Raw genomic sequence first — 14,329 nt, 5'->3', positions numbered from 1 at the left:
ATACATTTCAAATCCCTCTGTAGAGATTTACAGTGGCAAAACTCCTTTTGTAAAAATGAGTGTCACCACCCGAGCACCATCGTCCCTCTGGTGAGTGGTAGCCGAACCCCAGGCCTTGCAGGAAGGTTTTTCCCTGGACTGGGAACTCTCTGAAAGACGATAGCATTGGAGGAAAATTCATCTTTCTGCTGCCACAGTGAAGCAGACCACCTCTGCATTGCCCAGGCTAGGGGTGGGCATGCTGGGCTGTATCACCAACTCACCCTGAAGTGAAGCATTGGCCAAGTAGGATTGGTTTTTTTTGGGAATCTGCTCTGTGCTTCCCAGAGGAGGGGTGGGAATAAGCCCACAGTCAGACCGCTGCTCGGGGGAGCCTTGGGTTATGCAGTACCAGTGCTATTGCAAGGAGCAGCTTCTTTGGCACTGCTTAGACCTGGGCATCATGCAGCAAAATGCACTTGCAAATTCAAAATACACTTTTTGGAGTCTTCTGCCTTGTCGATATGCCCTTGGGCTGCCACTGATGTGTCTCGCTGCTGCCTGCTTCTCATCTGCTGGCCATCAGGAAGTAATTTTATGTGTTTTGGGGATAAGCAGATTCTGGCGACAAGCTGACCTACTTACATGACTTTAAAGTGCCCTAGTGAACTCTCGGCTGTTCAGGAATAATGCTGGTATTCAAACAGGGATGAAGCAGGCCATGTTCCTGCAATTTCTAATTTTCATTTCTCTTTGTAGAACTTACCTAATGTTTCGTGTTGGCCCTGGCCCTATCCTGCCTGTCGAGGGAGCCTTCAAGGCATGGCCATCAAGGATTCGTGGCCGAATCCTCCCTGTCCTCTGCACCCAGCAATCCTGGGTGATTCCTCTTATTTCTTCCAGGTGATTCTCCGCTGCCTCTAAACTAAACTTTCTTTCTTTATCACAAACCAGCATAAAATGTCCCCCATGCTCCATCTACCGCAGGGGACCGTGTTCGTTTGTGCTTTGCTTCAGCTCCTTCACTTCTTTTTGCCTCTCTCATTCCCCCTGTCACACCTCTGAGGTTACTGAGCCTCCCCCACTTTTCTGCCTCCTCCTGTGGCAGCAAAACAGTTTTACCTGTTGCCAATCATTCCCCAGTTACTGCAATTTGAAGCCCCATTTCTTTCTACTCAATAAATAGCTTTTCTAGTCCGGTTCCTGGGCAGTGCTCTGCTGGCTAAGTGATCAATGGCAGCTGCATCACGGGACCCCATTAGCCCGCCCGTTCGGGCTGTGCATCAATGGCAAGCCGCCTCAGCTTCCCCTCGCACATCTGCTGCCCCTGAGCGTTTGCAGCAGACAGCCGCACTCAGGGGTGTCGGTCCAGATGTTGCTCACAGATTGCTCAGCGCAACTGTTTGCCACCCCGGCCACGCAGTGTGACAGCGTGGCTCCTGCCTTCGCTGGGGTGACAGGCTGTCTTTAAAACTAACCGATAACTCCTGCGGTAAAATACACTGAATAATGAACAACCTTCTTTTTTTTTCCCTAATGCCAATATTTATCTCCTAACCGTTACAGTGCCAAAAGGCATTTCATGGCTCAAGAAGCTCACCGAGACGCTTTATGAAAAAGCAACAACTGGAGCAGAGTGGCATTTATTCACAGTTTATTCCACGCTTGCAGTGTGCACCAGAAAACCCACAGTATTCTTCATCTCTAAAATAAGAGCTTTTGGAAGCAACCACAGCGAATGTGAGAGAAGTCACTATCCATCTTAGAATTTTAGTTTGTAATTACTTATGCAGCATACATTCCCACCTATAAATCATAATCCTTTTTCTCTACAGGAGGCAATACACCTGTAGTAGACAATGACCTATTTTACACTCTTAATAGGATAATCTCATTAGGATCTGGGAACATTTCTTCCCTGAACAATTAAATCAAGACACAGTTTCAGTTCTTCAGGAAAAAGAAAGATCTGATGTATTTTCCTCAAGAGAAAAGTGAAAGTAAGTTGCTGAAGTAATGGAGCCAGATTCACACGGTCTTTCCTGAGTTCAAGGGGTGACATCCTTGAGGAACGGTGCTGGTGGGTTTGGCAGACTGGGCTAAAACTAACATTATTATTATCAGATTTCATTAAATTCTAGGACAGTCTGTTCTCTCCATCCCTCATAGTATTCTTAGGTCTGCAAAGAGGATGGCAGATCAGAGAAGAGATGTCAGAAGAGATCCTGTCTCAGGAAATATTGTTGAGATGTGGCAGTGGCATAATCTCTCTCCCTCCAGTCACTTGCGTCATCAGCAACATTTTGGCCAGGGGCTGTGGCTACAACTGACCCCAAACCTCCTACCCTGAGCAGAGGTGCCTGCCACCCCAGAAAGCCTGGCAGCTGGCGGCTGGGGCAGAGACACCCAGGGTGCCCATTTCTCTCTGCTTATCTCATGCCTGGGTGATGCCTCTACCCCTTCTCCGGTGCAGAGAGTGTGGACTCTCTCTGCTACCCTCTGAAACTGCCACGCACTTAATTTTTCCAGATACAAGCTCTGCAGCTCACGCTGTGCTGCGTGCATCTGATCGACAGCCTCTCCTACCACTGACGCAAGGCAAGGGAGGGTGTGGAGCTTGCTGAGCCAGTTTTCAGCAGGACTTTTATTATTTCATTTCAGACTTTTAATTGGGTAGTAATGAAAGTGATGAAAACTCTCTCATCCCTGCCAGCCGTGCCATGGCACTCGGCTCTGGGCTCCTCGTCCCTGAGTGGACACTGGTGGGCAGCTTGTGCGGTGCCTCCCGTCCTGCACCCACTATGCTGCACAGCCTTCGTGTCATGCTGGGCAGGGAAATGGCAGGAGCCATGTTCTCCTTGGTCTGCCTGTAAAATTATGGCTGAGCAAGGCCCTGACAAAATGCTGCCCAAGGCAGAAGGACCAGGCGAGAGCAGTGGAGGCATCCCAGTTCCCTGCAGGGGACAAAGCCTTGGCGGGGAGGACTCGGGAATGGTAAAGGGGTATTGGTACAACTAAAGAGCTGTGAGAAGTCTAAAGGTCTTATTAAAGACTTATGCCTAAATATTTGACTAGGTTTTGTTTCTCCCTCTGTTTTATGACCAGTTAGTGACTTGGGTTCATACCACATCAACATCATGTTAAAGGCAGAAACCAGGTGGGGGGTGCTGGGTCGGGGAATGGGGTGGAGGCAGAAAGGGTCTGGGGATTGTACGCACAAACATACAGAAGGTTTCTGCAGAGAGAAAGTGGGGCAGAGGCAAAGAGAGCTTGGATCTGCAACAGAGCCTATGCATTGGTTGAGACTGAGGAGAAAAGAGGCTGGATAGGCAGAGATGGGGAGCGAGAGGAAACACCGGGTAAGGCCAGAGGGGAAGACATCAGAAGGAGCAGAGAGGAGCCATCAGGCTCAAACAGTGCTTCATCATTGTGTGGGATGACTCCTGGGGCACGGGCACCCCGGACAGTCCTGCATGAGTAGGGGTGTCCCCTCACCGCAGAGTGGTGTGGGACAGAGATGCTGCCAAGCCCCTGGAGGTACATGAACTTCACTGGGATAAAGAACCTTCCAGGCTGTGTCCCAAAGGAAGGAAAGAGGTTTGGGGGCAGGGAGTTCACAGAAAATTCCCCTATAACATGCTTTTAACTTGAAAATGAATTGGGAAGACCTTCTTAGCAAGCAGGAGATGCTGGTGGACAGGTGGTGCAGCAGGTCTGGGTGAAGACTGAGCAGTAGTCCAGAGCCCAGAGAAGTGCTTTGCGGGAGGAGGAAAAGTGAGGTAGCTGAACAGGGAGAAAAACTACCCAGCACCTGAGAGAGGAGAGAGCAAAGTTGCAACAGGAGGAAGCTGCTCTTACCCAGCGACATGCACTGCAGGAGACACGATCCTCTGTGTAACATACTAATTCCCAGGGATAATGTAGGATTGAAACCCACTAATTAGTACTCAAATTGGGAGAGTTGCAAAGTTGTGAGCTGTAAACAAGCCACTATAAACTGAGGAAAATTAATCACGAAATTTATTTTATCTCGGCATTTGGCAAGCCCTTCTTTGCTTGTAATTATTTTGGGTCATGTGTCCTTATGACCAGTAGGTTTAAAGATGGTGAAGAAAGATGACCCATTGCTATTATAGGTGGTTAAATCTATGAAAAGAAGTGGGGAAAAAGTGCTACATTTTCAATGTTCACATCACAAAATCTGGGAAACAGTGGGATTCGGAGCTGTTCTACCACCTTATTTTTGAGTGATACAGAAAATTCACTGAGAACCCCATTTTAATCCAGTATTAACATAGATGAATCTCAGAATGCAAAATACGCAGAGGCAGGAGACATATATACATCCTTCAAATTTTGCACTTCTTTTGTTCTGTGCCCGGACATAAACACTGGCAAAAGCAAAAAAGTGAAACAAACCTACACATATTGATTATTCACAGAAATATCGTTCCACCTGAGGTCTTGGCACAATGTTGCAAAAATGAAAGTGCCCCTATGTGGCAGAAATTGCATCCAGTGGGTGCGCGTTTGTTGGGTTTTGTGTTATACAGGTTGAAAGGAAGGGTTGGAGGGAGTGGAAGGAATGTGACTGAGGTCAGTCTTGCCAGCTGAGGAAGAGGCAGGCACGCTGCCGGGGCCCAGCTAAGTGAAAAAGAGAAATGGGTGAAGGGAAGGGGAGCAACTAATGGGGCAATGCAGAACATGCTGAAAGGTTTCATGTCTGCCCCAGTCTTCGAAGAAAAGTTGACTTGTAAGCAGATGTCAGAACAGTGCAGATCAGAGAAGGGCACATTAAGGAATATTTAGATAAATTAGAGGTATTTAAGTCAATAGAGGCTGATGGCACTTCCCCGGGAGCACTGGGAGTCCCAGCTGAGCCGTAAACAGGTAGCTCCAAGGACTCCTCACAGACGGGTGATACTCTGAGAGAGGGTCAGGACACAAAACCTAGTTTTAAACAGGAGACAAAAGAAGGATGTTGGACTTTTGACGTTTGGAAAGAAACTGGGACAAACTCGTGATCCGTTTGTCTGCCCCCCAGGGATAACGAGATTATAAAGATCACTCAATGTGAATCTTTGCAATAATTGACGTCAAAGCAGTCTAATATCCTTTCTGACAGTGTAACTGGCTGCCTTAGTGTAAGCAGGAGGAAAAGTAGATTTGAATGAGGTTTTTAATATTTCATTACTAAACTAGGGAAATATGGTTGAGATGAAACTGACTTTGAGCATGGTTGAAAGACCATGGTTAGAATAACTGCCATTACTTTGCTGTCAAGAGACATTAAATGACATCCCACAGATTTCATCCTGGAAACTACTAGTCAATATTTTCAATAATAATGCAGATGACAACTATAAAACTCGTGCATGACATCAGGCTTGAAAGAGAAACAGACAATTTGTGGTCTAGGATCAGAATTCAAAGCAGCATCAGCACATTGGAGAAATGCTGTGATGTCAATAAGATGAATTTCAGTAAAAGAGAATACAAAGAAAGAACTGCATGGAGTACAGAAAAATAATTGTACAAATGCAGAATGGGGAATAACTAGCTAATTATCAATACTACACTTGCCTTAATTCCTTATTTACAGCAATGAAAGAACTCTGGCTTTATAAGGGCAGTTAAAAACATCAACAACTAAGGAATTTGTTTGCACTACAAAAAATACAGAATTGTAACAATTCTGCTGTTGGACCGATGTTAAGAAATATTCATATTGGCACAGGACCAGAGACAGATTTAAAGTAAATGGACTCAACAGTAACAAGTCGCCAGGCTTTCACCCAGAAGTAAGGCAAGTAAGAAACTGTTGAACCAGCATTTAAATTGTCCTTTGTGTCACAGGAGTAGAAGGTGATAATTTTCCACTTCTTTGGAAAAAGAGCTCCAATTGGAATCTGAGAAGCTACAGACAATTAGCTACAGCCATAGTAAAAACCACCAATGACAGACACCAGGTAAATATAGTATATATTGAAGAAGAGCGAGAGACAGTATCACTTTTCTTGAGGGATGTTATGCGCTATAAGTATGATACACTTCTCTAAAAAGTTAATGACCTTGTAAATGAGCGTGATCAGGATGACAGAGTGTACCTCAATTTCCAAAAAGGTGCTGACAAGTCCTTTCCAGAGGCTTGTAAAGAAACCAGCTGGTCAGAAAGAGGGAAGTTTCCTTCATGGGAACGGTTGCAAAATAAGAAACAAAAGGAATAACGGAGAGTTTTCACTGTGAAGAAAGGTTTTCAGTATAGTCTCATGGGAACCTATGATAGGATCTCTGTTGTTCAATAAATGTATAAATTATTTGGGAGAAAAGAATAATTACTGGCAACAATGTTTACTGAGGATATGTAACCGTTCCAGGTAGTCAAAATCAGAACTGGGAGTGGAGAATTACAGCAGGATCTCATGATGTCAAGTGACTTCAGATAAAATGACAACAGAAATTCAGTGTTAGTAAATTCAGAATAGTGTACATTGGTTTGTATTTTGTATTTTAACATTAAAAAATGTTAAGACATTGATGGCCTCCAAATCACCTGTTACTGCTTAGGAAGGAGGTCTCAGTGTCATTGTGGCTATTTCTTCGTAAAAATCAGTTTAATGCTCCACAGTGCTCAAAAAACCAAACAGGAGGTTGGGTGTTATTGGGAATGGAGAAGGAAACAAAACAGAAAGCATTTCAATGCTATTAGTAACACCAAGGCATGCCCACATCTCGGATATCCAATGCCCATAGTCGGAAAAAACAGAGCAGAGCAAGAGGAGAGAGCAAGCTCAGAGGTGGAGAGGGCTTCCAGGCAGCCTGAGCAGGGCTTTCCAGCTGGGAAGGAAGACAACAGCTGAGTGATAGGGTGCAATGATACAAAATCAGGAGTGGCATGTTGAAGGTGAACAGGAATTTGTTGCTCCAGACTTTTCACAACATATAAGAAGGAGAAGAAATTTGAAAGGAAGTGCATAAACGCGGCACGTCATCACACTGTGAAATTCGCTCTCACTGAAAGCTGCGAATGCTGAAAACACAAGTGAGTTTGAAAGGTGACTGGGCAGTTTATAGAAGAAAGACCAGCAGGAGCATTTCAGGTGTGAATCCAACCCCTGAATCACGAAACCAAACCACTTATATGCATTCAGGAGGGAGGAAACTGCCTTGCAGTATCTTTGGGGTTGTTTGGGGTTTCTTTTGCTGAGCTACAGATGATAGGTTTTTAGAGTCTGTTATGTCTTCTCACACCAGCTCATAAAACACATTGGAGTAATGGTGGGCTAGAAGACAATATGAAGCTGCTGATGCTGAGCAAGTTACATGGTGGCAACATTGACTGGAGATGTTCTCATCAGTGGCACAGTGAAGTGGCACAGTACATGGGTGTATGAACATAGCTACAGAAGTACCAGTAGAGACAATGTTCTGCCATGAATCACCTGAATAAAGATAGCAAGCTATGTGAAGTGTAGACCCAAAATAAGTTTTAGAAAGGATAAAAGGAGGCTAGTGATAATGATGAAAGGAGAAAATATTATTTTCAAGGCATCGTCATTTGCAATGATAAGTGGAAAGAGGACATATTTGGCTGGGTTGTGAGAAAAAAACACAAGACTTCCAAGAAAAGTTGTCATGCAGGATTGAAGTTACTTGAAAGAACAACAGGGGTGGAAAGGAAAAATGAGAGAAATAGCAAAGCAATAATGAAAAATAAATTAATGTATAACAAGATAAAGAAGATGAGCACTGTTGGACAGAAGAAAAGGATTTTTGGCAAGTGGAAGAAGCGGTAAGACAGGCAGCAGCAACAGCTGCCAGAGGAGAGAAAAGTTACAGAATAATATAGAGTTAAAAGCAACTGGAGAAAATCTGGCAGAACTGTGTGACAGGGGAAACGGCTGTGTCTATGTTCAAATAAATGAGGCAGATGAAGCAGAGGGCAGAGAAAGTCTGGGACAAGAAAGAGAAAGAGCAAATTGGAGAAGAGGAGGAACCTTGAATGGGGGAAAGAAAAGGAGTGAAGGAGATGGAGGGGAAAGGAGGAAAGGGAAAGGCAAGTTACCAACAGGGGAGATGGAGAGACTCCAGTTGCATTGGCCTGAAGACCACTCTGGGCTTCTTATTGCTCTCCTGATACCCAGCACTGCTGGTGCCTATGGTGTCAAGGCATAACACAAACTGCTGATCTTAGAAAGCAGTGCCTTGGGAGCTGTGGGTGCTCAGCGCTCCACTGGATCTGGCTCACTGTTGATAATATGCTCCTATAGGCAATGCTTTCAACGGGCATTTTATGGGCTTATCGTGCACTCTGAAGATCTGATCTAAAGACAGCTTGCATTAGTAAGCTTTGTTCATGCAAATAAATGCTTTCAGGATCAATCCTGAAGATAAGATACAAGAGCAAAACTCTAGGACAGGAGAACAGCTTAAGGATTGCTGGAAGGTAAAGGAAGAAATCCTGTTAGGGATGAATTTATAAGGCCAGATAAAGCATTTGGAGGGCAAGAAGGTAGGAGCTGCCCTACATGTAGAAGGCAGCTTCAGTGAGGGTACCAGGATAGCCATGTGTGATTTACAGAGTGCAGAGAGCTTGTGCACGATGTGACTGGGGTACGGAGGAGCTCACAACACAGAAGTCCTATCCATATTCAACAAAAGCAAGGGAAGGTAACTTTAATGTTGTGAATGTTCAGTATGATGCTGAGCCTCTGAGAAAGGACCAGGAAGGAACCATAGCCATAATGATGCAGGATGGCTCCCATCACTTAAGAAGAGTGTCACTAATTGTAATAACATCTGAAAATGTCATAAAGAGAAAGAGCTTTGGCCATGAAAGAGACCTTGTGATAACAAGCCCAGGGCTTATTGTAGAGGATGTGATTCAACTGCTGTAAAAGATAGCTCTTACTGATAGAAACATGGACAGGGAGCTCTAGAGGAGCGGAATATGAGTTGCTATTTGGAGACCAGAGTGAGGCAAAATGATTATAACACAGCCAGGGAATGGTAGGGACATGACTGAAAACATGAAGAGGGTCTCTTAGCTAAGATTAAACAAACGTGATCCTTAAATCTTGTACAGTGAAATCTTTTCTGCTGAGAGCTGTTTGTCTGAAAGGTGGTTATAATGCTGTCCAGGGAGATTTTAGCGTTAAAAGAGATTTTTTTTCCCAGCAGTTAGCTCTGGCAGAACAACCTGGGCTCAGCTCCAGGCCAGTTCTTTTTCTGTTGCTCATCCTCTCTAGCAGATTCTGCAAGTCTAATTAGCAACACAGGCTGTGGCCCTTTTGTTGGCATAACGATGTTGTGACCCTTAGTGACCCTCGGTACCCTTCTAGTGACTCCCGTGCAGCCTGGTGGCTTTCCAAGAGCCTGAGCAGTTGGGAAAGCAGCAGGCAGCCCTCTTGCCGGTGCTCCGGATCTCAGCTCCTTCCTGTCGGAGTTTTGGCACTGTGGATTTAGCAGGAGTAAAAAGCTTTGCAAACGCTGCAGGATTTGCGCACGGCTGACTGCAAACTGCAAAGAGGTCTGCACGGTGAGAAAGGTTTTATTTTTATAGTGCTGCTCTTGTAAGTGAAATTCCTTTGAGGTGATTTGTCCTGGAGATTAGCAAAAATGAGTAGTTGAGTCTTTGACTGGCACACAGACATTTTTACAGTGAATTACAATATTGGAGGGCTCTGTAATAAGTCCCATGCAATAATGCCATCTGCTTTGCTGCTCTCATTGTGACTATATGCATACTTTGACCTATACTTATTTTTTGTCACACTCTGCACTGTGTCCCAAAGCCTCATCAGCTTTATTTCAGGAATTATTTGGGACCTTTTGCAAAATTCCTGTCATGCAAACCCAGTCCCCAAAGGACCATGCTGCACGCATGCATTCTTGTGGGGAAAACCTCGCCTGTCTGCTCACCTTTCTTCCAGGTTGTTCTGTCTCATGAGAGATTGGCTACCTTGGGGTACCTACAGTGCGCAAAATTGTGACAGAGAATGTGTCTGACCCTGTGGTCCCCCATTCACCATATCAGGAGGAGTGCAAAGGCCGTGGGACCAGCTGGGTATGGACAGGTGAAAGGATAAGCTCTGGGGCTGAAAACTGCAGAGCAAATGAGTTTTTATTTGAAAACAGAGTTCAGAGCAAATGAGTCTCCTTGGAAGAAAGTAACACTTGCAGAATGGCATCATCCAAAGAAACAAGCTACAACCCTGTGTGTTTCCTCCATCAGCTGCACCATGAGAATCAGGGGCAAAGCTGGACACGTCTGTCAGGGACAGCAGGATGCTGGCAGCACACCCAAGGTGGCAGGTCTCTACAGCAGGTGCCTGCGCTGCCTGCCAACACCGGTGGCTGGCGCTGAGCCCTGGCAGTACGGCAAGCGGATGGTCTTGTGCCCCTAAAGCACTTCTGGAGGCTAAGGAGGCCGTGGGTGCAAATTAAGCCACCCTGAGCATCCTGTGGTGGTGTGGAGCCAGCCTTTTCCATTCCGAATAGATTTCCCCCATCAACCTCCAGTGAGGTATATGAGTCTCTTCAGAAGGCAAGGGCTGCAGTGAAGGGATGGGTTTCCATCCTGGTCCTTATCATAAGCCTTATGGAGCAAGAGATAACAGTGCTCAGAGAGGAGTAACAAAGTCAATTGCTGTAACTCCTTCTGCATAATGGATATTCAGGGCTGAGTCTTGAAGGGAGGGGAAACGGAGTCAATAACAAAATGTCCAGGAGCAATCTTCACTGCAAGGTTTTTCTGATGTTAAATAGCATCCCCTCTTGTTCTGTTTTTCTTCCAGGATCTAATTCTGTGATGGAAAAAGGCCTTGACTTTGACTGAAGTGCAAATGAACCGTGCCTACTTCAAAACTGTCTCATTTGATCAGCATCTTAATGTACAGGGAACTACATGTGAGTGCAAAGAGGACTGGCTGTACCTCTAAGACAAGGTGTTCTGCCATACACAGATGCTCGCTCATGTTGGGCAAGCACGATCTCCCACTGTGGGGCTGCGATGGAGACCATGACCACAATCCCAGGAGGTCAACAGGAGTAACTCTGTATACAGCACCTACATGAGGACCGTACAAATACTGCACCGAGTCCTGATGTCAACCCTGCAAAAGCAGTGAAGGGACAGAGGAAAACAAGCAAATGACTGAGTCAAGGTTTGGGAATCATCCTACAGTGAGAAATATAAAAAGCTCAATTTTCTGAATATGTCTAAGTGGAGATGAAGAGGGAGCTTCATCCACCTGCAAGTACCTGGATGGAGAATAGACAAGCTAGCATAGCACAGGAGTAAATGGATGGAAGCCAAAGGTAAAAAATACTTATGATCATATTCTGAGTTTATTTGACACTGAAGGTAATTATCATAAATTAGGGATTGGGTGTACAATTCATACAGAAGGCTTTGTGGTTTGTGCTTAGCAGGAAATCAGATGGATGACCATAATCATTCTTTTTTACCTTACAAATTACAAGGCTGTTAAAATCACTGCTCTCTTGTGGCCTATCCCATCACAGGGGAAAGTGAGCACTTGTACTGGCACCACACTGCTGATGGACAACCCTACGGCCACATGCCAGTGTAGCTCCTCTCCCCTCATCAGCCCTCCTCAGCATCAGTACTGCTCAGCTGAGGCAGAAATAGGCCAGAAATGACCTCCCAGGCCAACGTGGGCGTGCTGGGAGGGCAGTGGACCCAGCTTTTCAGACCCATGACACCTCGGGGCTTTCTGATGGGCTTGTCCTGGCAGAATTACACCATATATACAAAGCATGGGTGATGAGGCAGTTCCTACTTGAATTGAATAAGTATTTCTTTTCCATTTTCACCTATTTTTAGCACTCTGCTGCTGTGATTTGTTATATCGTCACTTAATTGCACTGACACTGTTAAGCGTTTGGTGCGGTGGGAGTTTTTTGTTAAAGATGCTAAACAAGAACATGACCGTGTGTACACATTCCTCTCTGCTGGACGCTTTTCAGCTCAAATCCTGGTGGTGGTACCTTGCTTCTCACCCCTTTATTTTGCCACAGCCAGCATATTGCCTCCGCTGCCACTGTCATGAAGCCTCAATGAAAACAGAGGCTTCGTGGCTGTCTTGCATCCATACTCTCTCTGGTTACACATCCCTTGGAGGCTCATCATGAACAGAGCCACTGCATCCATTTTGCCAGTTATGCCTCCACGAAAGTGGCATCGCTGCTAAAGCTATTTCCTATGTATAGAATGGCTCATGGACCCCCAAGTGCCAACCAGGACACTGCAGTCACTCTGTAATGTAGCCCTGAGTTGTTACAAGGGGCTACAGGAAAACAAAAAGGCACTGCGCTTTTCATCCCTTCCACCTTTCAGTCATTTTTCCTGAAGGCTAACAGGAGTGGTTTGAATTCCTCAGGACTGTGGCATTCCTGCATTTCCATCCCCGTACACTTTACGGTATTGATGGTGATACAGAGTCACTACAGAACAACAGTGACTATAGCAAAGCAGAAGCAACATAGGTTCAGTCTGTCGCAAGCAGAAGTACACAACGTTTGAACAGAAAACTAAATGTGCCGACTATATTCTCAAAAAATAAAAAACCAAAGGATTTTTCCTCCAGATGTACCTTGTTTTGTGCCTGAGTATAAAAATCCTCATACAAAGTTCCAAATATTCCCCAAATAGAATATAAATAATCAGAATTCAGTTGTAGTGAAAAACCTTCCTCAACTTAAAACTTCCTAAAATGGCTGTCTACAGGATAGTGGAAGAAAAATGTCACACAGTCTTCTCGTGTGTGTGTGAGAGAGAGAGAAGAATAGACAGTCTTTCAAATAATTTGTAATATCTTAATTCAATACATTGAGTGCTCTTTCTGTTTCCTCTGATAACTGACCGTACCCTTGAATTTTACAGAGAGACTTTAATTTTTTCCTTTCAAAAGCTCTATAAAACAAATTGTATGGAAATAATAACATAAATTCTGAATGTTTTCATTTGAGATCTCAAGTCAATCTAATCTTCAGTAAACGCAACAATCCTCACGGACCTAAATTTCCTCTCCATTTTCATGTAAATACTCTGCCACATTTTAACCACAATAAATACAAACAAATGCTTCTTTTTTTGTACCCTTTCAAACTCTGAGATACCTCATAAACCCATTTTGGGGGGAGAGCAATGATTTTCACTGTAGAAAATGCATTAAAAGTTATTCATTGGCAAAAACAGCAACAGAAAATATTTTTGTCTGAGAGAGCATAATCTGCAAATGCAAACTCTAATTATCTGTTAGTCATTATATCTTCACCTGAAACATTGCATTTGTCCAAACTGTAGCTATTTGAATGTAAAAAAATGAGACTCACCTGCCTTTTTTGTATACCTCATGTATTTCTTTTCCTTGTCGGTGGGCTCTGCATTCAGTGGATAAAACCCATCCCCACAACAGGAGGAAGATGCTAAAATGCATTTTATGGACAGTCAACATGTTACCTGAGGGTTCTGTATCCAGAAATAGTCCATACAAGAAGAAGAAAACCAAAATGTAGATCCTGTTCCTCTTTTTAAAACATTATCGGTCTGATTGTTATTGGAAGGATGTTTACTCATACAAAAAATCATCCTGCAGTATTTAATCTGGACAGTGGGGAAAGCAATTTCCACTAAACCTATAAATCCTTCTACGTCAGATGGCAGGGATTTTCTAGCAGTGTTGAATTCACGTATTCTCAGAGAACAATTATTTTTTGTCCAAACAGGCTATTTTATTAATTGGTTTAAATTGAACCCTTTTCAAGTACCTGTGGGATATGGCACACACATATTTCCACCTGGTTAACCAAAGTAGTGCAGCTGGTCAGGCAGGTGTCATTAGTCATTCTTTAATCACCAGACTTATCTGTGTAGCAGTGATTTTTGTTACAGGCATTGCAATAGATTGAAAAGTGTTAATAAACATGCATCAGTTTCCAGCAAAAACTTGTTTCCATTTAGCTCTGCAAACAGTATTTTGATTCTGTGTGGTTTTCTAAATTGCTTTACCATACGGTGGTACTGTGGCTGGAGTGGTCGGTGCTTTCAGGACCTGTGCCACGTACCTCACCGCTCTGCTGAGCAGGGTCTCTGGAAGGTATCCCAGTGTGCAGAGGAAGGGGAGGAGGACAGCATGGGGGAGATCTGCTTGGAGGGATCCTCCCGAAGCTGCAGGAGAGCTCGGGGGGCTGGTGTGCTGGATATCATGTGGCTGACAAAATTGGTGCTAAAGAAAGTAAAATAGCATGAGCAGAAATATGTAGTCGAGCCAGCCACATTGCCCATCTCTTTGGAGCTCACGCCCTCCCTGCATAACCGACAGCT

The 14,329-nt window shown here is 44.5% G+C and overlaps 1 protein-coding gene across 2 annotated transcripts in view; it reads right to left on the bottom strand.

The window, feature by feature from the left end:
- The window catches only part of LOC309588004 (gamma-aminobutyric acid receptor subunit rho-1), a gene marked incomplete at both ends in the record, with an annotated part of 33,381 nt that extends 19,921 nt beyond the window's left edge, over positions 1 to 13,460 (bottom strand). For both annotated transcript variants that reach the window (XM_082306704.1, XM_082306705.1), the window contains one exon: positions 13,339 to 13,460. In XM_082306704.1, the coding sequence (XP_082162830.1) occupies positions 13,339 to 13,460 (122 nt within the window). The remainder of the gene's footprint in view (positions 1 to 13,338) is intronic.
- Positions 13,461 to 14,329: the final 869 nt, after the last annotated feature.

Source organism: Platalea leucorodia (assembly GCF_965183815.1).
Source record: "Platalea leucorodia genome assembly, chromosome: 3".
Taxonomy (NCBI): Eukaryota; Metazoa; Chordata; class Aves; order Pelecaniformes; family Threskiornithidae; genus Platalea; species Platalea leucorodia.
This window is presented reverse-complemented; position numbering and strand designations above follow the sequence as displayed.